General features: G+C 45.7%; 1 protein-coding gene across 1 annotated transcript in view; it reads left to right on the top strand.

The window, feature by feature from the left end:
* Positions 1-26361, top strand: part of PRMT8 (protein arginine methyltransferase 8) — an 880536-nt gene that overhangs the window by 835889 nt on the left and 18286 nt on the right. The window contains exon 9 of the mRNA XM_069230053.1: positions 12783-12904. Within this exon, the coding sequence (XP_069086154.1) occupies positions 12783-12904 (122 nt within the window). The remainder of the gene's footprint in view (positions 1-12782; positions 12905-26361) is intronic.

Below are 26361 nucleotides of genomic sequence, written 5' to 3' on the forward strand. Positions count from 1 at the left end.
GAAGTCCTCATCCTTGGATGCTACCCCTCGGCCTGGGACGACTCCTGGTGGCCCACCGCACTGGGACCCCCACCTACTCCAGCCAATCACGCACGCAACCTCGGCTTCATCCTCGACTCCGCCCTCACCATGTCCAAACAGGTCAACGCAGTCTCCTCCTCCTGCTTCAACACCCTCCGCATGCTCCGTAGAATCTACAAGTGGATCCCGACGGAAACCAGAAAAACGGTGACCCAGGCCCTCGTCAGTAGCAGACTTGACTACGGCAACGCACTCTACACAGGCATCCCAGCAAAAGACATCCAACGACTCCAACGCATCCAGAACGCATCCGCCCGCCTGATCCTCGACATCCCCCGCCGATGCCACATCTCCCACCACCTGAAGGACCTCCACTGGCTCCCTGTGGACAAGAGGATCACCTTTAAACTTCTCACCCACGCGCACAAAGCACTACACGATGCCGGTCCCGCCTACCTGAACAACAGACTCAACTTCTACGTCCCCTCCCGCCAACTCCGCTCGGCCAACCTCTCCCTCGCCATCGTCCCCCGTATTCAACGCAAGACCTCCGGAGGCAGATCCTTCTCCTACCTCGCCGCCAAGACCTGGAATTCTCTCCCGACCTCCCTGCGCCAGACCCAGGACCTCCTCACCTTCAGGAGACTCCTCAAGACGTGGCTCTTCGACCGATAGCAGCTGCCACCCCCCCAGCGCCTTGAAACCCTAACGGGTACATAGTGCGCTTTATAAGTTTAATGATTGATTAATTGATTGAAATGCATAATTTCTCTTGGTGTTGCCAATCTAAAGCTAATGCTGCCATGTTCCTTACGGATTTATGTTCACCCTCATCACTGTGGCACTCTTGCATTGTTTCTTGCTTTAGCAAACAAACCCCTTCTATCTTCTACTGAATCTATGAATGTTTTCTCTTCGTCTGTCAAAATACAGGTCAAATTATGTTGCATATGCAGTATCTAATGTCATGGTGAGTCTAAAGAAATGTCCCTCTATCCCAGCTCCTTTTGAATTGGGTGGTCTATTCAGGGATTCAACAAAAGAATTTCTGAGAAAACCAAATCCTGATTTGAAGAATAATATTGTAAATGTTCTTTCCCGTCGAAAAAAACTCCTCAACAAACTACAAGTGACTCCATATGTCAATGGCAAATGATGATATGTTATGGCCTCTGCAGCTGATGTAGGCAATTGCATACAAACATAGCAATTCCTGGCATCGTTAGTGTCAACATATTCATGAAGTGCTTTAGAATAACATTAAATAAATGATTCCCTCTAGAAACATCTGTGTGCAAATCTCTCTCATCCATGTTGGATAAACTACTGTCATTCACAGATGGCGCTCCATGGGCAACTGTTGGTCTAACATCATCTACTATAATGGATGTAAATAAACTTAAATCAATAAGCTTTAAGGTAATCATTATACTTGATACAACTAACTCTCCTACGCATCAGTACTTCAATCTACTTCTTTTGCTTTTAGGCTTCTTGAGTTCTCTAATTTCAGACCAAAAATCAAAAATCAAAATGAAAAAAATGCAAAATGTAAAATGCAACTGTCTCTTTCAGTCCTTTCATTAGAGCAAAGCAAATAGCAAGAAAAATAAAGCTCTCTTTTTTCAGAGTTCAGGTGTTAATTAGCAAAAATCTTCTAATTTCTACCAGGTCCAACAAATGCCTCTAAAAAAGTTCAAATGTCTCTATTATATGCATAGTTCAAAATTGCTAATAACCACATCCAGAATATAATATCTCAGGGCCTCATTACGAGTTTGGTTGTCTGTCAACCACCATTGCGGTGGTCCGACCACCATTGGGTTGGCAATCGAATCACAAGTCATGAGGGTCTATGGAGCAAAGACTGCTGTGGTCCCACTGCCAGGCAGCATAGACCACCAAGGTCACGAGGCAGCACAACACGCTGGCGAAGCCTGTGTTTCTGCCAGACACATTATGAGGTTGCACACAGCCAATGTGACTGTGAGGTCCTACCACCATGTCTGAGCAGGCAGAAATGGTGAGTATAAAGGGAGATACTAACTTGCAGGCAGCCTCACATGTCTGGTGCTGCCATGGAGCCCATCACACATGTTCTGCCACTGTTGCTGATCATCGATGTAGCACAAAATCCACACTGCCGTGAGCACAACCAGCCATAAGTACGTACACCTACCTGTGTCATCATGCTCAACAACAGATCATTGTGCTGTCATCCACATGATATGGAGGTCAGGCTACAGGCACCAAGTACACATCTCATTGTGTACACAGTCAGAATCATACATAAAGATGGACACATTCACTGTCACAATACACCCCCTTTGGGCAGATCACTCACACTGCACTGTAACACTACAGAAAAACACATGCCCACTCATCCCAGGCACAGTGATAGTGAAGGCCACAAAACATTGTCTAACAGAACACCAACAACACACCAACATCACATTAACAAATACAACTCACACACTCACAGTCCATGGACTGTCATTATATACAACACACATATGTATGGATGTGTAACACCACTCCCATAAAACAGCCCTGGAATGGACACGCCCATCACACACATCACAGCACAATGGAAGGACAATGGCATGCAGAATAGACAGAGAGACACATATACAAAGATCACTATGCTAACAGTACCTGCACAATAGGAATGGGGGCAACAGGAATACTCACTGATGGAGGCTTCACTGGGACACATATCACTTTGCACAGGCCTCTTAAACAACCTTTGCACAGGAAATGGCCCTACATGTGTCTCAGGGACAAACAATACTAAACCCAAATGACATGCCTACCTGTTCAATGGGGGGTGCTAGTCAACAAAGCACATACAACTCCAAATGCATGGGACATGCCTCTATAGGAACCAGCTGCAAGGCACACACAGAGATAGCACAACTGAACACACTCCATGTCTGCAAAAACAAAACTCAAGCTGACACACATCAGATGAATACATAATCCATATCAGGGGGACAAGTCTAACACCATACATGCTCCCATTGGACAGCAAAGATAAAATACTTACCATAACAAACAGTTCACAATGCCATGACACCACCATTGCATTTACACCCACATATCCATTCACTCAACATATACCCTTATGTTGGGGGACTCGAGCACTGCCCACAAAGTCAGATACTTCAAACAACAGTAAATGGATCAGCAAGCAGGCTTAAACACACACAACTTTAGGCACACAACACACGTCACTCAGGAACAACATTATGGTAGTAAAGGAATTGCAGGGTAAATGGGTACCCCTATCCCCCCAAAAAACAAATGTTGTAGGTAACCTTTCAAAGTCCAAGGCCATTGGCCAGTTCATAGTTTTATGCACAGGCACTGCATGGTGTCCTCACTTGACTCCTAACTGCCATGGAACCTCCACAGGAAGGGGCATCAAGGGGGCAGGCAGGCACCTCAGGGATCATCCTTGGGGAGTGGTCAGATTTGGGAGGGGCGGTTTGATCTTGGGCTTTGGAGGGGTAGTCTGCTTTTTGGGAGGTGTGGGCTTCTTCTTGGAGGGAGAGGTATGGGTGCTTGCAGGAGGGAACAGGGGAGGCCTTGGAGGTGGAAGGGGGGACTGGGAGCTGGGAGGGGCCTCTTGGGTTTGGGACGGGGTGGAGGGAGGAGGGGAAAGGTTAAGGTCCAATAAAAAAAGATTTTTAGGGATGGTCATCAGAAGGGGGAGGTCAGGATTTGGAGGTTGAGGGAGTGGTTGTCAGCTGTGTTGGTGGTGATGTCGTGGGTGTGTGCTTCTGGGAGGTATGTTTGTGTGGTGTCTGTTGGGTGGGCGAGTGAGTGTATTTGTGTGTCTTGGAGGTCCGGGAGGTGGAGGTGCTAAAGGACGGAGTGGTGGATGTGTGTGTGTCTGTTGGGGTGGTGCCTGTGAGTATGCTGAATGCACTGGATATCTATGTGTCTGTAGTTGTGGTGTCTGGTGGTATGGTGCTTGTCGATGTCTGTGGGTCTGCTGGTGTGGTGTCTGCAGATATGATGGGTGTGCTGGGTGTGTCACTGACTGTTGGTGTGGTACATGTGGGTATGCTAGATGTTTTGTGTGTAATTCTGGGGGTGTCTAGGGAAGTGGTGACTGTTGTGTCTGTGGGTGGCTGTTGTTTGCTTACGTGCTGGTGTGTTTTGGCGTACTTGTGTTTGTGCGTGCTGCTCTTGTGTGTTGATGTGTATGCTTACAGATGTTTGTGTGCATTGGTTAGGTGGAGAAAGGGGGATTTGGAAGAGGGAGGTGGAGGGGGACAGAAGGTGAGAGGTGACTGGTTGCAGTCAGTGAGGAGGTCAGAGCCTGAAAAGATCTCTGTAGGGCAGCCATTGCATTATGAATGCCTTCCAGGAATGTGTTGGTCTGTTTTAGCTGGGTTGCCAAACCCTGGATGGCATTCACGATGGCTGACTGACCCACAGAGATACTTCTCAGGAGGTCAATAGCCTCCTTATTGAGGGCAGCATGTGTAACAGGGGCTGAGGCGGTGGTGCCTGCAGCAAAGGAGAAGCCCACCCTCTTGGGTGAACGGGCACAGGCAACTGTGTGGGGCGCAACAGGGAGGGTTGCGATAGAACAGGGGTGCCAGAAAAGGATGATACAGGAGGATACCCGATGGATCTGCCACCACTAGGAAGTATCTACTATAGGAAGAATCCAATGATGAGGAGGATGTCCCGGTTTCCCCCATGGCATTTCCTCTGCCCTCCAGGCCAGGTGGTCCCTCTGTGTCGGTGGTGTCTTGACCCGAGGTCCCAGGGCCAGATGCTTCCCCACTTGGCTGTGCCCCGTCTTCTTTGCCTGCCAGTGCAGATGCTGCAAATACCAACAGAAATAGGGTCATCACATGTCCATGATCACATTTAAACAACAGCTCTGATTAGCACACTTTATCATGATGTTAAGTAGGCCCCAGCAAAAAACTCCACCTAAGTGGGCCATACATGTGCAATACCATATGCATGCATGCCAACTGTCAACAGTTGCCCACAGGAAAATCTGGATCTCAGACAACTACAATTGCATGGCTGAAGTTGTGCAATCACAATACCCATTCATAAAGTAGGAGACAATATCACCCTCAAACCTTTGCTCCATGGAACAGACCTCAGTCACCTGTTGGGATACAATTGTAGGCCAATGCTAAATGCATTTTCACAGCCCACACAAGGTCATACACATATTTGTCACATACATGATGACTAAACAATAGGAAATAATGCTACAAAAGTATACCATGTTGAGGACAAAAGTACAACATCCTAGAGAAGGTTACATGGAAATACTCATGTCCCACTGGAAACATATCAACAATCCACACTTCACCAAGTGATAGTTGTCCCAAAAGAGTCATGGAGGTAGTATTAATGTTGCTCAGATAGGCCACTCATGTGTCATGGAAATAGAAACTATAGACATAATGTGTGCAATACGTCAGGGAAAAATGCCCTCAAACTACACAACACAATGAATTAGCAATACTTAGGGTAATCACCACTAATGTCTGGCACCCTCTACATTGACATACTCTGAGTGCATCAGTAGAAGCCATTGGTCCTTTGTATGTTTGTCGAGGCCATGAGATTTGCCAGTTCTTGTAGAAGGCCCTCAACATGTTGCCCAATGGGAAGCTACACCACTGTTTCCATTTTAGCCCTACAAACCCAGATGTCTGTGGATGAATGGAGGTACTCACACAAATGTGATTTCAAACTAACTGCAAGTCACTTCATGATGCTGACAAACAGTCAGGGCATAAACCCATTGCACATGTGTAGTGCAGTTTTCCACATGATGCCACATCAAGGGCATCAATATTCACATTGTGGCTCTAAACTCTAGGCCTACCTGTCATGTCCCTTATTGCTTCTGCAGTTGTACATGCCAAATGACATGATCTGATGGGTGAGGGTATGCGTGAGCCAATAAACAATGGTGACACACTCCTGTCTGTGGCACAATATGAAATGTACTATTCTACAAACAATTTGCCATGCACATATAGGTGAGGGAAAATAGACATCATCCCATCAACAGAGGTATACCATGCAAAAAACTGTAGCTTACAAATGTTTTGCAAAAGAGAAAGGGACACATGCTGAAATGTAGGCACAAGGATTGTTGGCAACAGTGATGGCACATAAATCATGTCAATGGACATTCCTCACTTACCACGGGAAAGTAGTGATCCTTAGGTGCATCCAAAGAACAATGTAAGTCCTGTCACATGTTTGTTAGACACCTTCACATTACAGACTGCAGTGAGGCACCAGCACCCATCATACGATAAAGACAACTAGCTTCTGGGCGGCAGATGCCTACGTACACATTTGCCCAGACACATGGCAGAGGACACATATCCATCACCTACTTACCTTTGGCATGATATATTTAGGAGTAGTTGTCTGTTACATTGAAACTACACACACTACAACAACAAACAGTACTTGATTGATCAATGTACACTGCCATGTGTCGTCCACGCAGAGCATGTGGTTCCTGGATTCCACCCAGTTGTGTCCCAGGTCCCTGGGACAATAGGTAAGGCACATATACAACACACGACATGGCTACACAAACAATCACCCAACTACTTTGTAACACGTGGCTCATCCCTAATTGTCAGGGAAGCTGTCAGAACCTGACTCAATCACTTGGCAATGGGAAGACAGGAATATGCCCAGCACTCACCCCCTTGTGCCTACTGTGCTGCCCTCAAAAGCCCATCAAGCTCCGGATAGACCAGCACCAGATGCAGGTCATTGCGGGGGGTCATGGTCCGACGGGCACCCTACCCATGTTGGGAGGAGCTGGCCCTCCATGATTATCTGGACCCAGTGTCTCAGGTCCTCCCACCTTTTTCTGCAGTGGGAGCTCTGCCAGCTGTGGACCTCCAGGGTCCACACCTTCTTGACGATGTCTCTCCATAGTCCCTTCTTTTGATGGGTATTGACCTGCATGAATACAAAAGACAAATCAAGCAATCATGTTCACAAGTCTCATTACAAATGGTTGGGACACATACATGTCGGTAACATCAAGCTAGAAGTTTCCTATTTGTCAGTACTCCCCAGGTGTGACACATACAAGCCAATAAGTACAGGGACGTGACTACAGACATAAATTTCCCAATCTGTAGATCAAACCACCACACTGCTCAGGCCCTACAATGACTAAGCAAGCTTACTGACATCATGTGTGATATGCTCTAGCAACCTGACTTAGATGTGAGCCACTATGTGACACATCACACCTCTCTGGCTTCTGAAGGGTAAATTCTTTAGACATGAATAGACCAGATTGCAAAATGAAACGTCACACATGGGTAACAATGAAGGGACTGGCATGGTGTCCATGTGTGGACATGTGGCCTAACAAATGCAGACTCATGCCGCTGCAGGGGGTGTGGTTCTGTGTTATGTTCCTGTACCACAGAACCTGCTTTTGGACATATGTGTCCATCCTACAGAGATAGCATACAACAAACAAAGGCATGAATTGTGCAGTTTCTGCTATGTGACCAAACTACAGATTCATTCATCATGCCACCCCGGAACCAATACACCATCTGCACTGTGGGGATGTCATGTATGCAATAAGCCTGTACAAGACAAATATGAGCTGTGTGAAGGTGACAACAGGACTGTGGGAGTAAGGGGTCTGTCATGAGTTAAAGACACACATTGACAATGATTCTAATTGCACAATTGGACTAGATCAGTGACTCACCTCTGGACCCATGCCTAATCTAATCAAAGGAATGAGGCCTTCTGGGCAGGATTTTATAGAAGAGCCTCATATTGCCAACATGACAGGATCATTTGCTGTACAGTGCCACAGCTGTATAGCCACAGTGACTCCACCCAAGCCTTGACTAGGAGATACTTGGGTCAGGCCATGGTCTCTGCAGGGTGAGGATACAGAACCTATATGACGCTACATTCCCATCACTTCCATGCATGACAGTACATCATGTAGCCATCAGCAATTTGGCACGTGTTGTGTGTGGCAAGCTGAAGGGAAGAGTGAGTCATGATATGCCGTCCAAACAACAGTCTAGCAAGGGCAGACGTGTGAAGAAATCTCTGTGGCAACATACACATTGTTCACATTGCTCACAACTGACTCACTCAACATGCATATTCAACTCATGCTGTAATGCACATACATGTTGTCAGACATATACAACATTCATGAGGAAAGCGGGGGGCAGCGGATGGCACTAATGTCTCCTCACTTAGTTATGTGCATCCATTACAAGGATGATCAAGGAACCCCAAAATCACACACAACACAATGTGAATGTACTTAATATACAGCACTGGCAACCAATACCTGAACATTGACCCTCCCATTGATGCCACACAGACTGCAACTACAGGCACATTAGTAGCCAAGCTGGCACATATGGCCACATTGTAGCCTGTGAGGAGGGAAAGGATGGTGAAATAGAGACAAAGTGTGCACATGAGATACCTTCCTGCCCATCTGGTGCACCACAGAGCTGTTCATAGAAGGGGAGGACCTCATCCACTAGCGTCTCCAGCTCCTCTGGAAAGAAGGCAGGGGCACCATCACCTGCTTGACATGTAGATTGCTCGCATATTTGGTACACAGCAGCTCAGGTCGTGGAGGTCTTGCTGGCAGAAGTGTCAGGAGTCAAGTGAGTGAATTTGCAAAAAATGGCATTCACTTCCGCGGTCATCACCGATGGCTGACACAGCCATTGGCCCAAGTCCCCCACTGGCAACAACATATGGCTCAGTCCGCCACAGATGCATCCCCCTACCGCCATGACGACTTCCGCTGGTGGTCAAGGGTGGTTCCTAATGTCCAGTGGAGTAGGTGAAGCAGCTGTCATTTTAGAGGCCTCAAATGCGGTATTGGGCTTCACAAACTGTGTTATACCTCCGAAAATGTTTTTTGAGCTCACCAACACGCGCTTGATCTTGTCATGTACGTCATACCAATCAAACACCATTGTAGTATGTTGCCGGACACAGATGGCATTTAACAGTGGGGCACAGTCCACCACCACTGAAGGTCATTTTTGCGTTCAGGATATCCAGTCACATTTCTAGGGGCCATTGTGATGCACATTTTTGAGTTTGGTCCAGATACATGTTGTGGACAAACGTATGGAAACCCATGGGAGTCACATGTGACCCATGTGTACTTTGCAGCTGTGATGTGTCCTGGTTGCATGTCTATCCCTTCTGAAATGCCTAGTCACATGATACCATTGACATGTATTATATATGTTGCTGTGGACACTATGACTAATGTTGGATTGCATTTCATGTCATACATAAGTACCCAGGGAGAGGGAGGATGCGGCTGCCACCTTTCTACTGTCCACTGCCAAAGCTTCAGACCATGGAAGAACGCCACATAACCCTCCTGTATCATCTGAATCTACAAACAATAGTGGACTTATGTCGTCAGTTGGAGTCAGATCTGATGCCATCTATTAGTTATCCAACCAGCATGGCACCCATGTACATGTCATGCACTTCCTAGCAACAGGGTCCTTCCATCATAGAGAAGCCCTATCAACTGGCATGTCTCAACCAATGTTCAGTCTGGTGTTGAACGATGTACTCTTAGCAATGTTGAAACACCTGGACAACTACATCCAGTTTCACCGACATCAGGTTTTAGCCTACGTGAAGGCTGACGTTTATGGTTTTGCAAGTATTCCGCATGTGGTGGGGGCCATTAATGGCACACATGTTGGCTTGGTCCCACCACATGCCAATGAACAAGTATACCGCAACACAAAGAACTTTCATTCCATCAACGTACAAGTTGTCCATTTGGCAGATCTTAACATTTCACAGTGCCTGTGCACTGTTATCCAGTTTCAGCCCATGATTTCTTCATAATGTGGAACAGCACTACACCCCAGCTAATGTCACAGCTATACCCAGAGAGGGCTTGGGTGGTTGGTAAGCTCATACCTGTCCTGTTTGTGTGTGTGCAATGTCTGGAACTACAATCCAGAAAAGAGCGACTCATTGTTGCACATATGTCCCATTCCTTAACAGGAGACTCTGCATATCCAAACTGTCCTTGGTTATTGAGGCCAAAAAGGAATTCAACTATGCCAGGGGAAGTTCGCTTCAATGAGGCCCATGGAAGAACACAGTGTGTAGTGGGGTGGGCTTTTGGGCTCCTGAAGGCCAGATTCAGATGTCTGGACAGGACAGGTGGAGACCTTCTCTACTCTTTAGGAAAAGTGTATCAGATCACTGTGGCATGCTGACTAAACAAGTCTAATGTGCACTTCTGACCTTCCACCCAAATACTGTTCAAGCTGCTTTGGCACAGGTCTTGTACACCCCAAATCTGTGACCTACATTTCCTGGAACAATCCTTGTCCACTTCGTATGTCGGAACTGCATCAGATACCTACCAATGTCACAACTCTGAAATGCCCACATGATGATGCCCTGGTGAAGGTACCTGTTTGAAGACAAAGTAAGGAGTATAGGCTTGAAAAAATACCTATTGGAAAAAGTAAATGACTTTGCAATGAGACTGACACAAACAAAGTAGCTACATCAAGGCTAACCCTTCAAGCACCCTTTGGCTGAATATTGCAGAGCATTAGCTCCCTAGTTGTTGCCAAAACATTCCACACATTCTAACAATGACAGTTCTTTGTACACTGACATCTGGGGCAATATGAAGCAAACTAAAGTTGGCAAAATGTAGGTAAAAAGGGAAGGTGTTAGCATATCAGAAGCTGGCGCAGGCATAATGTACCCCAAAGAGTTACAGAGTGGTGCAATGCATGCATTGCGCCACCCTCTAAATACCGCGCGAGGATTTCGGCCTCGTTGGGTCACATTAATGTAAAAAATTATGCCTGTGCCAGGTATAATGTGTGCAAATGGGGCTTTCACCCATTAGGGGAGCCGAAAAAATGGTGCAAGGAAATATGTGAGATTTCCTTGCACCATTTTTTATGGCACTTTTAACGCCTGCTCAGAGCAGGCATAGAAAGGGGGCTTCCATTATTTTGCATGAGCCCCTGTGTACTCTGCAAAAGTAGCGCCACCATTTGGGCGCTACTCCTGCAGAGTACATCAATAGCGTCACATTGAATGATGCTATTGCCCCCTACCATGCACCATGGAGTGCCGTATTTTGAATACGGCGCACACATGGTGGCCGTAGGGGGCGCTAAGGGGCGCAGTGAAAGTGGCACTGCACTCGGTGCAGCGCTACTTTCCATAAATCTGCCCCTAAATGTTTTAGCAGCATCATATCCTTTGATTCACAAAATCAAACGGCTTACAACTGCTAAACTGTTATTCGCTATGCACTAAACCCATTTTATGAGTCAGAAAAGTTTTACTGCTAACTAAAGTGGGTTTAGAAATGGACACTGAATCGCAAGTAGATAGGGGCTGTTTAGGGAGACTTTTGCAAATTGCGATTCAGTACCATATGTATCAAGATTTGTGACCAGAATTCCAGTTGTAAACCATGGATAATTTACCAACTTCCAAGATGGGATGGTAACTGGTTTGCAAAGGGGAAAATGCCCTGTCGTGAGACTGTCTCCTTTGAGAATCAGGGTGACAGCTTCTGGGGCGCAATCAGTGGTCGATTCACAAAACAAGAAACTGGTCACAAAAAGTTGAGTGACAATTTGTGAACATTTTTTGTGACCAGTATCTTAGTAACTCTGGCACTTTGTATTATCAAGATGTTCTATACATGCTCTTCGATTGTGATCTAAACTTAGGCCCGATTTATACTTTTTGATGCAAATCAGCACCATGGCAGATTTGCATCAAAAAGTTTACCGTCTGCTAACGCCATTCCAACGCGCCAGCCGGGCACCTTATTTATGGAATGACGTTAGCCGGCTCTACGGCCTGGTTAGCGTCAAACTAAATGACGCAAATTTGGTTCAAACAGAGTATAAATATGGGCCTTAATAGCCAAAAGGACTCTGCGCTTTTACCTCATTCTCTTATATGTTTATTAATACCTCAGTAAACAACATTAAAGTGACTATAATGAATTTCACACAATACTTCTTTGCCTACAGAAACTGAGAATGACAGTGTTATGCCTATTTGTGGCCTGTGAATGAGTGACCATGTTTCTTAGGGTCAAAGAGTCGTAGACTGGTTCCTGGGGAGGTAAGATACTATAAAGATGTCAGTGTGCCCCCGTAAAACCTATGAAGGGAAGCAAAATAGCAGGCACTGAGGGTGAAGTAACAGGCTGTAATGGTTATAATTCCAATGGTACAGATGAGTAAATGCAGTTGGCCTTAGCGTTGGTCGCCCTGCCATCATCGTTCCCTTGAGCTGTCAGCTGAAAAGCACCCAGACACAGTTTGGGATGTACATCACGGGTGTGCACCTCCTCATTAAATATGTTCCCCTCTCTCTTGGGTATTATTTTATTTTTTACATGGTCCTCCTCTTTTTGCACCTCAGTTTTTTCTAATTTTTCTTTCTGTTAATTTTCAATCCTCTAATTCTATTTTCCATGTTTCAAACATTCTTTCTTCCTTAGTAATGGATATGGATTCTTTCAAAATAAATACGCTATGGATTGTATGTTGCTGTTTCCATTTTCGTACCTATTTTGATCATTCTTTCCATACTTTGAACTACTTCCTTGAAATATATGGAACTAAACATTACTGCATACTCTTACAACGTGGCTATTTCTGTCATGATCCTTCATGTATGTTATGTTTTTGTTTCAGCTCCTGATGCTCCTTACACGCATTGGAAGCAAACCGTATTCTACCTAGAAGACTACCTGACTGTGAGAAGAGGAGAAGAACTTTATGGAACAATGTCCATGAAACCCAACTCAAGCAATATTGTAAGTTAATTTAACTATTCTAACAATTTTTATTTTCTCAGGCATGTGCTTACTCAGACAATAGTTCATTTCTGGCACTGGTAAAAATTCATTTTTTCCTTGTCTTGATCTGCCCAGTCACATACAGTAAAAATACATAACAAAGTATACATTCGAGCCAGTACAAAGGATCATTACAATTATACTCCTAAAAAAGTTGTTAGAAAGACAATACTGCAATAGAGGAAGTTCAATTTGTCTGGAATATCTCAAACAGGCCTGAGATAACTATAGATTCTGTCGCCCAACGATATAAAGTTTCTATCTTCCGTTGCCAAAAGTGGTGAGAATGAGCACAATTATGCTGGGTGCTTTTTAGACCAGTCAACACATTGCACATGAGTTTGACTTAATATTGTGATGCAGTTGGACGCCACACATTTGATTATGTCTTCCGACAAAACTGTGAAGGGCAGCGGATATAAAAATAGATATTTTCTATGCCCCTTATATCCACAATGTGTTGTTCTTGATTACAAGGATCCATTTGCCAAATGTGAATTCACTTTGAGTCTAGCTGCAGCCTATACAACTATGAATATTAGACCGTGGTGCATATTTTGTAGCCAGGAGCCTCCAATGTCATTTTAACCATGTTTATTTTTTTGTGTGCTGATGAGGAATTTTATAAGTCAACATTTCATATAATTTCATAATACCTGGAAAAGGATGGTGAGAAAAGAAGTCTACTTAGGCTAAGGCTGGCAGAGAGACCCACATTTTCAGTTCTGTAAGGCATGGTTTGCAGAATGTGTCACAATAGTTTCAGAATGACCACAGATGTTAGGCTTCCTGAGTGGCAGAATCTGTAAGAGAAATAATCAATCGTGTTTAGGAGTGAAGAGTGCACTGATTTTAAAGCCTTGTCTGGCGTGGTTATCTTAGGTAAGTATTTGTGAGCTTTCTGACGAGTGACGTGAAATAGGTAGAAGTGTTTGAATTTCCAATTGCCTTTGAAAGCCTGTGAACGTCATTTGAAATACAATCCATGGGGTATATTCTGCCAACAAAGGTTATAGGTATGGTCGTGCAGGGTTGAAGACATTGGCATAGCTCTAGACTAATGAACTTAGGCCCATATTTCTACTTTTTTTGTGCCGCATTTGCATAATCTTTTTACATCAATGGGAGCAAATTTAGAAAATACAATTATATTTAGTAAGTTTGCGCCACTTTTGCATCAAAAAAATACGCAAATGCGGAGCAAAAAAGTGTAAATATGGGCCTAAATGCCCCTGAAGGAGGGCTTTGCAGTAGTTCAGTTCAGGTGCCTTGAAGTTAGTTTAATTTTAAAATTAACAAGTGAAGCACCAACAAATCAGCACAGCCACTGGATGAACAATATTGGAATAAAATATATCGATATGGAGATCAGAAAGGTAAAAAGTGTGTATGCTTTTATCCGAATATTTCAGCACTTACTGAAGAATAGCAAATCATTACAGTACACTCAACATATAATAACAGCCAAATCAGATGAAGATACACAGCTTCCTATAATTATCAACCAGTGCCTTGGGCCATTCATCAAATTGATCAAGGGTGGCTCCTCCATTGAGGCGCAGGAGCGTCACCCCCCCCAGCAGCTGCAAAACCTTTACCAGAAAACGATAATAAACTGAGTTTATTATTGTTTTCTGGTAAAGGGTTGGGGCCACGGGGGTGGCGAACAGTGAGGGGGAGGGCACTGCACTCCCCTCACTGCTCATGTATGTTTGGCCGGCTGTCTCGGGCCCACCAAACACGCATGCACAGTAGGCTCTCTCCAGCCCAGCAACACAGTTGCCGGGCTGGAGGGAGCCTGCACAGGCTCCCAGTGTGCCTGGGAGCACTCTGACTGGGTGCTCCCAGCCAATCGTGATGCTGCTCTGAGCAGGGTCAGGATTGGCTGCAGGGCAGGCTGGGAGCCTGTGCCTGTAGCAACAAGGCAGATGAGACAGAAGAGCAGAGCGGCGCACGGTGTTCAGGTAAGTGTTTTAAAAAAATAAAATTAATGTTTCCTCTCTGCATGCTGCCCCGCCCCTTCCGCGCCCCGCGAGTCGCAACTGTAACTGGCAGATTAAAACAAGATGCCTCACAATGGTGCTTGGTGCAAACACACAGACGTCATTCTTAGGATTCCTGTGAATAATCTGCCCAGAAAGCATTAGGCAAATAGCAGAACTCATTAATTTGCGAAAATGATTGAAAGCGTCTAAATTATATGACCCCAGTCAAATAGTTGCAACAGAAAACCAGCATGTGTGTATTGTAACACCTGGAAATATACGATGCAATGAGCCATTTTAGGTTGGTAAAAATACGGGCTGTATGGTATCTATTTGGTTTTAATTTAATTGTCATGAAACAAATGCTTATTAAAAGTCTTAGTTGAACGTAAAAGGGTCGGTGCCTGAAACATAGTGATCTCCTTAGCCCACATGTCAAAAAGTGAATCATATTTGTTTAGGTTTATTTGATCAACGCAAGACTCATAGTGGTAAATGCAACTCAAAAGAATAGCAATTATTGACAAATCTAGGAGAAAGATGGTGGGCACTGGTTTATCCAACAGTGGTTTTAATTTGGCTTTCTACATAAAAACAAAAAAAGCATCTAATAGAAGTTACACCCATTGCAGCCCTATGATGAGAGTACATTTTGTTTTCCCACAATAAATCGGCCATTTAACTGAGTCCCATAGATTGAAACATCCTGAAGAAAAAGGAAAAAAAACTAGCAGATACACAGGATTAAAGCATAACAATGAGTGAACCCCTCTCACAGGACATTTCAGTTTGAGAAATAGCTAGCCAGCCTTGGAAAAAAATAACGGATTACCTTCAGGCAAATATGTTCTAAACATTTGCATTCCACAGCCACCAAGAACGACATCACTCCCTCCCAAGAACTGTGAGACAAACTTGCAGACTTCTGCCTTGACAAGATCTCAGCTATCTACAAAAACTTTGAACATCAGCCCTCCACCACAGACAGCATCAAGTAGCTTACATGCACAAACACGAACCCCTGACACCTTCTTACCTACTGGGAACTCCTCACCACACAAGACAATATCTCCATCATGAACTCCATACACTCTGGAGCACCCACGAACCCTTGCCCCCACCATGTCTTCAACCTCAGAAGCAAGACAGGAAGGTCCTGAATACCTCCAACACCGCGGCCACCTTCCCAGAGGTCTGGAAACATGCTGAAGTGAGGCCCGTCCTGGAAAAACCATCTACCGACCCTGCAAAATTGAAGAACTACTGGCCCATCTCTGTGGTCCTATATCCAGCAAAAGTCCTTGAGAAAGTGCTCAACCAGCAACTCTCCCAACACTTTGAAGATCACAACCTCCTGGACCCCTCCCAATCTGGATTTCGAACTAACCACATCACAGAGACAACCCACATTGCATCCACAGATGACATCAGAGCCCTCATGAACCATAGGAAAACAGCAGTCCTCATCCTCCTGGACCTGTCCGCCACATTTGACACCGTCTCTCACCACATCCTGATCAACAGACTCCACTACATCGGAATTCAAGAAAATGCCATCAAATGGATTGCCTCATAACTCACTGCCAGAACCCAAACGGTTAGTCTCCTTCTATTCACCTCGGAACCCAAGAAGATCATCTGTGGAGTCCCCCAAGGATCTTCCCTGAGTCCGACCCTCTTCAACCCCTACATGGCCACCCTGGTTGTCACAATCAGATCACATGGACTCAACATCATCTCCGACGGCAACAACACATAGTTCATCCTCTCACTGTCCGAGGATCCCTCCACCTCAAAAGCTAACTTCTACAGATGCATGATGAATGTAGCAGACTGGATGAAAGACAACTGTCTCAACCTCAACAATGAAAAAACAGAAGTCCTCATCTTTGGGAACAACACCTCACCATGTAGGGACACATGGTGGTCCGCAGAGCTGGACTCCTCTCTCCCCCCAACAGACCATGCCCACAACCTCAGCATCATCCTGGATAGCAAGCTATCCATGAAGAAACAAGTTGACGCAGTCTCATCTGCCTTCTTCCACACCTTTTGCATACTGCACAATATCTTCAGGTGGCTCCCAGCAGACACTAGAAGGACCATCATGCAGGCCCTCATCACCAGCAGACTGGACCACTGAAACATGCTCTATGTAGGAATCACAGCGCGTCTTCTGAAGAGACTCCAGACAATACAGAACTCAGTGGCAAGACTCGTACTCGACCTCCCCAGAAGGACCCACATAACACTCCATCTCAAAAAACTACACTGGCTCCCAGTTCAGAAGAGATGCCGGTTGAAGATGCCAATTCACACCTACAAGGCCCTGCAAAATGAAGGACGAGATACTTCGGCCACCCGACCAGACACCACCGATCAGCTTCCCTCTCCCTCGCAGACACTCCACAAATCCGTTGAGCCAACAGTGGAGGATGTTCCTTCCCCCCAACTGGCAGCCAAGGCTTGGAACAACCTCCCCCTGCACCTCAGGACTGCACCATCACTCCAGCAATTCAGAAGGGAACTAAAGACGTGGATGTTCAAATGACCATTCCTCCACGTAGCAGCATACAGCTCCAGCGCCTCGAGACCCTTACGAGTGATTTGCTGTGCTCTATAAATGTTTTATTGATTGATTGATATTTGCATAACAAATGTATTGCAATCAAAAATCCTTTCTTTGTAATTAGGAGTCAGGTGGCCAGTTCACGTAGGATAGAGATTGTAGATTTATTTAAAAGGTTATGGGATAAGTTAAAAGTTACTTTATAAGGAAACTCCACCAGGAGCAGCATCCGCTCTGCTCAGCCCTCTCTCTCTAACTGTCACACTTCTCCAGTTACTTACAAACATTCCATGACATCACGCACTGACTGAGCAGAGCAGAAAGCAATGGAGATGTGCATAGAATGCATCACAAGCACAGCAGATTCAAAATATCTCCTTCCTTTAAAAAATAATAAAAACGGAAACATAAGATAGAAAATAATAAAATACAAATAGGAAACATAAGAGACTCTAGCTTTGATAAGTCCTATAAATTATTCAAACCCTATAAATTATTCACACAGTGGTGGCATCCACCCCAATTCATACAAAACCAAAAGCACATCCATATACAGGTCCCACTGAACCCTTCATACACCACAAGGCAGAAACAAACAAATGAACCACAAAACCACAAAATGGGTATCTTTAAACCCTCACTCAACTCAGAATTCCAGGTATCCTTATTCCCTCAACTCAGCTCAGAACAGGACATCTTGTGTATAACAAAATAAGTGTCTTTCAACCCTCACTAAAGCAGAAGGCAAAGGTGTCTTTCAACCGTCATTATAAAAATTTGTAGTGGGTATCTTTCAACCCTCATCCAATCTGCGGCAATAGAGAACCTCATGAATTTAGCAATGGGTCTCTTGCAACCCACATTCATCCCAAAACAATAGAGCACCTTGTGAATTTAGCAACAGGTCTCATTCAACCCACACTCCCCCCTAAACAGCAGGACATCTTGTGAATTTAGCAACGAGTCTCTTTCAACCCACACTCCTCCCAAAACAACAGGGCATCTTGTGAACTCAGCAATGGGTCTCTTTCAACTCACACGCATCCTGAAACAACAGGGCATCTTGTGAAATTAGCAACGGGACTAGCATTACACATTCACCCTCTACTGCCTTCTCTTGCACACTTAGGAACACTCACCATCTACTGCATACTTTCACAAGACCAGGAACTAAAATGACACAATACATCTATCATGCACATGCCAAAAATGGGCACCCTATAATGCACACTCTTGCCGGACCAGGGACTCAAATGACACAATACATTGCATCAGGGCTGTCTTTGGCGATGGTTGCATCCTGTGTGACAGTCTGTTTGGGAATCCCCCCATCCCATGGCCATCTCCTCAGATTCCCTCACTACCACCCGGCAAAAGTGTCCCCCATCTCTTCATAGCTCCTCTTTCACATACATTGATTTGTTTTAAAGCATTTGTAAAGGCTGGCTTTACTAATCCACTCAGCTACCCACATAAAATACAGTTATGTTCTTTGCAGCAGGCATATTAACCCCTTGTGCTACTTTATGGTCAGTGAAAGCTGCCGCTGGGCAAAACTGCCATCTCTCTCCCTAGCAGGAGCATTAATCGCAAGAGGTATCTTGACATTTTAATTGTTTCCCGAAGGCTGGATGCACAAGGAACTTTTCAGCAGGTGCTTTTAGATTGCAAGTTTCGCAAGTTATTGCTAAACACAGCGCCCCCTCTGATGTCAGCTCCCCCAATCCAGGTCAGCACCCAATGCGGCCTCACCACTCGCACCGCCCTAAAGCCAGCACTGCATTGCATACAACAAAGATAACAGCATTTTCTTGACTAATCCACTCAAAATTGGAACAGAATGAGCAAAAATTTACAATACAATTTGAAATCAGATATAAAAATTCAGCAAAGCATTAAAATGTTCTCTGGAAGCAAACCCAAAATCTGCCTCTCTGGTGAGTGACGTCTCACCGGACCCTTCAAATGGTGCACTGATTGATGGTACACTGACTGCACACTGATTCCTCTGTCTAGCTGAACACTTCAAAAACTGCTCAATTCACATTCTTCACAATTAAATTAATGTTATTAGTTCACTCTTCTGTGGAAAGATGGCACTGTAGCCTTCACTGTACTCATCCTGTTCTCCTTTGGCATGTTGGCGCTTTAGTATTTCACCCATATTTCTTCCCTGCACACATCGGCTATTCAATGACCTTTTTTGTAGAATAAGAGACTGGTGCAATAATGGATTAATTGGAGAATGAGATCAGGCTTCACTATAGTTTGCAGTACTACTGCTATCTATTTCATTGTTTTAAGTGTCTGTGAAGTTCTATCTCCCAGTGCTGGGCACGCGTGGGGGTACTGACACACGCTGCTCTGTTCAACACACGCGTGTGAGCTTTGACAATGCTTTCCATACTCATGCGTCCTTGGTATGTACGCGTTTAACTTCATTCTGCTTTAACGCCATGAGTCCAACATTCTCTGGTCTGTCAGTATAGTCTTGCACACACAGTATTTCGCATTCAAAGTAACTCCAATGGTGCAGTACGCACACCCTAGTTGTGTGTGCAGTGGCTCACATGCCCTACTAGTTCTTTCAGGCTGCAGGTGACAGGTAGTCATTCACTCCTTTGGAGGATCTACGCTCTTCTTGGAGGCTCGTTACAAGCTGCCGGTGACAGGTGCTCAAACCCTTCTAAGGAGCTTCCATGCTCTCACCTTAGACTCGCTAATGCTTCGGATGACAGCGCGTCACGTGCACATATGGGACCACACATGCCATTCAAAGCATAACACTGCCACTTATCTGTCTTGTATTGCACAAAACCAGCTCTCTATTACCGCTGCAAAAGTTTGGTGACTCACCCTTTATCCCCAGGCATACTTGTACGCCACACATCTCCACAGGCAAAGGTTAATTTAGGACAAAATTGCTGACAATACCCGCAATTCACTCAGTGCTGATTCGCCTACCATCGGTATGCCTCCCCACAATGCCAGTTCACTCACCACTGGTGTCTCTTACAAAAGTGATGTAATGCTGCATCAAAGTCGACTCCATGCTATGAGGGCCTGGTTACACAATCATCTTTGTACATCTGGGTACATTCGGAGTTCAGCCAATCCAGTGTCCTTACACTTCAGTTGTTCACAGGCTGTCTGGTAGAAAAGATATGGGTGGGGTTTCAGGGTGTCTCCTTTTCCTTAAGTCTTCAATCTTCAATGTATCTTCACTTCTTTTTTTGCATTGGTTCACCTCACATGTATGTTCGGTAAGAAGGAGTCAGGCAGCTAGTTCACAAAGGATAGAGGTTGTAGATTTATTTAAAATGTTTCAGGATAAGTTACAAGTTACTTAATAAGGAAAGCACACCAGGAGCAACATCCTTTCTGCTCAGCCTACTCTCTCTAATTGTCACACTCCTCCAGTCAGTCAGAGTCAGTGTGATGTCATTCCATGACATCACACACTGATTGACCAGAGAGCAATGGATATGTGCACAGAATGCATCACAAGCATAGCCAATTATAACACAATGATAAATAGCAAATTCTAAAGTCCTCATTTGTCGACCCAGGATGTACTAAATACCCAATAGTAGAATCTTTTACTTTTGTAGCACATCAACTTTACCACAAACGTCCACTGACTTCGTAAATGTTTGCCTTTATCCCTCCACTTTTGCTAAATTTTCTTTTGTTGGCCATGGGACCCTGTGCTCCTTACCACTGATAACCTGTGCTAAGGTGTTTGTGCTCTCTCCCTAAAACATGGTTTGATTGGTACATACCTAATTGGCATATTTAATTTTAAGTCCATTGTACACTGCACTACATGTGCCCAGGGCTTGTAAATTAAATGCTACTGGGGGCCTGCAGCAATGATTGTGCCACCCACATAAGTAGCACTTTAACCCCTTTGGCGCCATGGACGTAATGGTTAAGTCCGGTGGCATGGCACTCGTGTGCCACAGACGTAACCATTAAGTCCTGCCCCAGCCCCCTCCTGTAGGTCTCCCACCCACATGACAGCTTCTGCTGAAACCCCCCGACCACCCTGGGGGCATGATGTCAGAGCAAGATCTCAAGCTGACCTCATCAGAGATTGCCCCCGACACGCTGGAAGCATGGCTTCCAGCGCATCCAAGAAGAAACTGATTAGTTTCTCCTCAGAACAGGGGAAGGGGCAGATCGGGGAGGCATGAAAGGAAAGGAAAGGCTTTTCCTTTCCTTTCATGTTTCTCTGAGCATTCCTGCACCACAATCGCATAGCTATCGCCCTGCAGGAATGCCCACTAGACACTAGGGAGTTTGTTGTATTTTGAAATCTGACATGAGGGGAGCGGCCCCTTGGGCAAGGGTAGCTCCCCGGGGGGGGGTTTATTTAGGCCATTTCTGCCCCCCTTGGGGGCAGATCTGCCTATTTTAATTAGGCCCATCTGCTCCCAAGGGGGACAGAAACCTCTAGGCACCAGGGATCTTTTATTTGTTTTTTTAACCAGAAAGGAGCGGCCCCTTAGGCAAGTGTCACTCCCCTGGGGGGGGTAATATTATATATTTATTTTTATTAGGCCAATCTGACCCCAAGGGGGACCGAAACCACTAGACACCAGGGATTTTTCTAAAACTTTTTTACATAAGGGGTGCGGTTGCCAAGGGTCACCCCCCAGGGGGTGATAATAAATTAGGCCATTTCTGCCTCTCTTAATTAGGCCCATCTGCCCCCAGTGGGGGCCGAAACCACTAGGCGCCAGGGAATTTCTTTTTTTTTTACATAAGTGGAGCAGCCTGTTGAGCAAGGGCCGTTCCCCATGGGGACATATTATTTTTGGCCATTTTTGCCACCTTGGGGGCAAATCAGCCTATTTTTATCAGGCTTGTCTACCCCCAAAGGGGGCTGAAACCACTTAGGCACCAGGGATTGTTGTGTGTGTGTTTTGTTTGGGGGTGTCACCTTGGGCAATGGTCGCTCCCCATGGGAGCACATTACTGTTGGCTATTTCTTCCCCCCTTGGAGGCATACCAGCCTACTTTACTTAGGCCCTTCTGCCCCCGGGGGGCAGAAACCACTTAGGCACCAGGGATCGGTGTATGTTTTGTTTGGGGGGGGGGCGGACCCTTGGGCAAGAGTCACTTCCCATGGAGGCACCTTACTGTTGACCATTTCTGCCCCCCTTTGGGGCAGATCGGCCTATTATCATTAGGCCCATGTGCCCCCAAGGGGGGTAGAAACCTCTTAGGCACCAGGGATCGGTGTGTGCGTGTGTGTTTTGTTGTGGGGGTGGCCCCTTGGGGAAGGGTCACTCCCCATGGAGGCACATTACTGTTGAGCATTTCTGCCCCCCTTGGGGGCAGATCGGCCTATTATCATTAGGCCCATGTGCCCCCAAGGGGGCAGAAACCTATTAGGCACCAGGGATCGGTGTGTGCGTGTGTGTTTCGTTGTGGGGGTGGCCCCTTGGGGAAGGGTCACTACCCATGGGGGCGCATTACTGATGGCCATTTCTGCCCCCCTGTGGGGCAGATCAGCCTATTTTTGTAAGGCACATCTGCCCCTAAGGGGGTTAGAAAGCCCACTAGATGCTAAGAAACATTTTGTTTAAAAAACTGGGTGGGGTATGTCCATACACCCACCCCAAATAAATGGGGAGAAGTTGTTCTGCCCACTGGTGGGCAGATGGGATAATTACCACCAATCCACACTTGGGGGGAGGGGCAGAAAGCCGACTAGATACCAGGGAATAAAAAAAATAGAGGGGTGGGGGCTGCCAACCAGTATGGGCATGGTTATGCCCCCCACTCAAACTAAAGCATCTCATCCCAGTGGCAAGCAAGAGGACATTTTATTATTTTGGGTTTTGATTTTACAGGTGTGCCTAGAGAGCATGGCTATCTCCCAATATCTTCCCACTTGGAATGGTGAACGGCTGCACATTCTGGACTTTGGGACGGTGCCACCTGGAAAAATCTACCAAACCTAGATACATATGAAAATGAAACATCTGGGTGAGTCTAGGGTGGTGTGCTTCACATGCACCCCACAACATTTTCTTACCCACAATGCCCTGCAAATCTCAAACTTTGCTTGAAATCATGCATTTTCTGTACAGTTTTTGATGGAACCTTCTGGAATCAGCAGGAATCCACGAAATTCCCACCACGCAGCATTGTCGCATCTATTCTGATAAAAAAGTCTGCCCCACTTGTTAGCCTACAAATGTTTTGTTTCAAACTGTCCTTTTAGACCCGCTTTGGTTCCCTCTCAATTTCAACATGTTTTTGGCCCTTCCCTGTCACAGACACTTGGCCCTCCTACACAAGTGAGGTATCATTTTTATCGAAAGATGGAGGGGAACGTTGGGTGGTAGGAAATTTGTGCTGGTGCAGTGATCTCACACAGAAATGTGAGGAAATTTTGATTTTTTTGCTAAATTTAAGGTTTGCAGGGGATTCTGGGTAAGAAAACACTGGAGGATCCACACAAGTCACACCTCCCTGGACTTCCTCAGGTGTCTAGTTTTCAGAAATGTCTGGGTTTGGTAAGTTTTCCAACATGGCTGCCGAGCACAGGACCACAAACACAGGTGCCCCCCTTGCAAAAACAGGTTGTTTTAAAATAGATAATTTTGATGTGTCCATGTTGTGTTTTGGACCCTTCTATGTTGCGGGCACTAGGCCTACCCACACAAGTGAGGTACCATTTTTATCTGGAGATATGGAGGAATGCTGGGTGGAAGGAAGTTTGTGGCTCCCCTCAGATTCCAGAACTTTGCAGCACTGAAATGTGAGGAAAGGGTATTTTTTAGCCACATTTTGAGGTTTGCAAGGGACTCTTGGTAACCGAACCCAGTGAGAGCCCCACAAGTCACCCCATCCTGAATTCCCCTAGGTGTTTAATTTTAAAAAATGCACAGGTTTGCTAGGTTTCCCTAGGTTCCGGCTGATCTAGAGGCCAAAATCCATTGCTAGGCACTTTGCAAAAAATAGGTCAGTTTTCATTAGAAAATGTGATGTGTCCATGCTGTGTTTTGGGGCATTCCTGTCGCGGGCACTTGGCCTACTCACACAAGTGAGGTACAGTTTCTATTGGGAGACTTGGGGGAATGTTGGGTGGAAGGAGGTTTGTGGCTCCCCTCACATTTCAGAAGTTTCCATGACCAAAATATGAGGAAAAAGAGTGTTTTGCCAAATTTTTTGGTTTGCAAAGGATTCTGGGTAACTGAACCTGGTATCTGAACCTTGTGAGAGCCCCACACGTCACCCCATTATGAATTCCCCTAGGTGTTTATTTTTCACAAATGCACAGGTTTGGTAGGTTTCCCTAAGTACCGGCTGTGCTACAGCCCAAAATCCACAGCTAGGCACTTTCCAAAAAACATGTCAGATTTCAATGTAAAAATGTGATGTGTCCATGTAGTGTTTTGGAGCGTTTCTGTCACGGGCACTAGGCCTACCCACGCAAGTGAGGTACCATTTTTATAAGGATATTTGGGGGAACACAGACTGGAAGAACAAGTGTTATTGCCCATTGTCTTTCTCTACATTATTTCCTCACAAATGTAGGACAGTGTGTAAGAAAGAAGTCTATTTGAGAAATGCCCTGTAACTCACATGATAGTATGGGGACCACCAAATTCAGAGATGTGCAAATAACCACTGCTTCTTAACACCTTATCTTGTGCCCATTTTGAAAATACAAAGGTTTCCTTGATACCTATTGTTAGAAATAGGGTTCCTGGTTGGCTAGGGTATGCACCTCAGCCAGGCAGAACTTACCCACTCTAGTCAGGGCTAGGAAGTTACACGTCCAAGATAACCCGCTCACCCCATTGGTAGCTTGGCACGAGCAGTCAGGCTTAACCCGGAGGCAATGTGTAAAGCGTTTGCACAACACACACAACATATGTGATGCAAAATGTACACCACAAATTAAACACAACACTGAGCTATGTAAAAATAATCTGTATTGCACAAAACATAATTAGACCAACATTACACGTAAGTAATACCCTGCTACCTTAGCAGTTGTCAGACTGTTACACAAGTTACTAATACTCTGCAAGAATATGCACATTAGAACACGTAAGTACTCAGGATTCTGCAACATAAGCAGTAGTCAGGAATTAGAGTAAGAGATATATGCACTTGTCATGAACAATCCCTAAATAAAAGAACAATTAGAGAATATATCACAAGTCATATAATTACATATCAGCTAGACATGCCCATAAAAGGAACACAAGCACATATATGTAGGCACAGTAACCAAGTAGGAAATGGAAAAACATCCACAAGTCTGTATTAGGCTGCTAGAGCCTAGATTTCCTAAAGAGTACCTGGTTTCGGGTAGAAAGGGCACTTCCAGTGCCTAGAGATGAACACGGGGGCCCCGACGCTCCTGTGCACAACACAGGGCCACGCAGTGTCTGCTGGGGAGAGGGGCGATCGGCGCCCTCTCTCTCATGAGAAAGAACAGGCCCCTCTGGGGTCCCGTGATCTTTGGGGGCCCCAAAGTCAAAGGTTTAGTGTAGACGGGGCGATCGCGCCCCTAGCGCAGTGACTGGGGGAAAGGGAACTCCCTTTCTCCCCCGCGTCCTGCTTGGTAGAGAGGCAGCCGCCCTTGTCCGTGGTGAGGCTGCCATCTGAAGTAACGGGGGAAGCAGGGGCCTCCGATGAGGTTCTGCACCTGCTTTCCACAGGGGCCGCACCCGATCCAGTGCGCGAGCCGCGCATCTGCCTTCCCTCTCCTGAGGGAAGCAGTTTTCCAGAAGGGGAGCCGAGGTGTGCCCCAGGGGCGCTCTGAAACGGCTCACTCCTTCCAGTGAGTTTGTAGGTGCCCTGGGGGCATGGAGGGGAGCGCGATCCCCGCG

The sequence above is a fragment of the Pleurodeles waltl genome, chromosome 4_1 (genome assembly GCF_031143425.1).
Source record: "Pleurodeles waltl isolate 20211129_DDA chromosome 4_1, aPleWal1.hap1.20221129, whole genome shotgun sequence".
NCBI classification, from domain to species: domain Eukaryota; kingdom Metazoa; phylum Chordata; class Amphibia; order Caudata; family Salamandridae; genus Pleurodeles; species Pleurodeles waltl.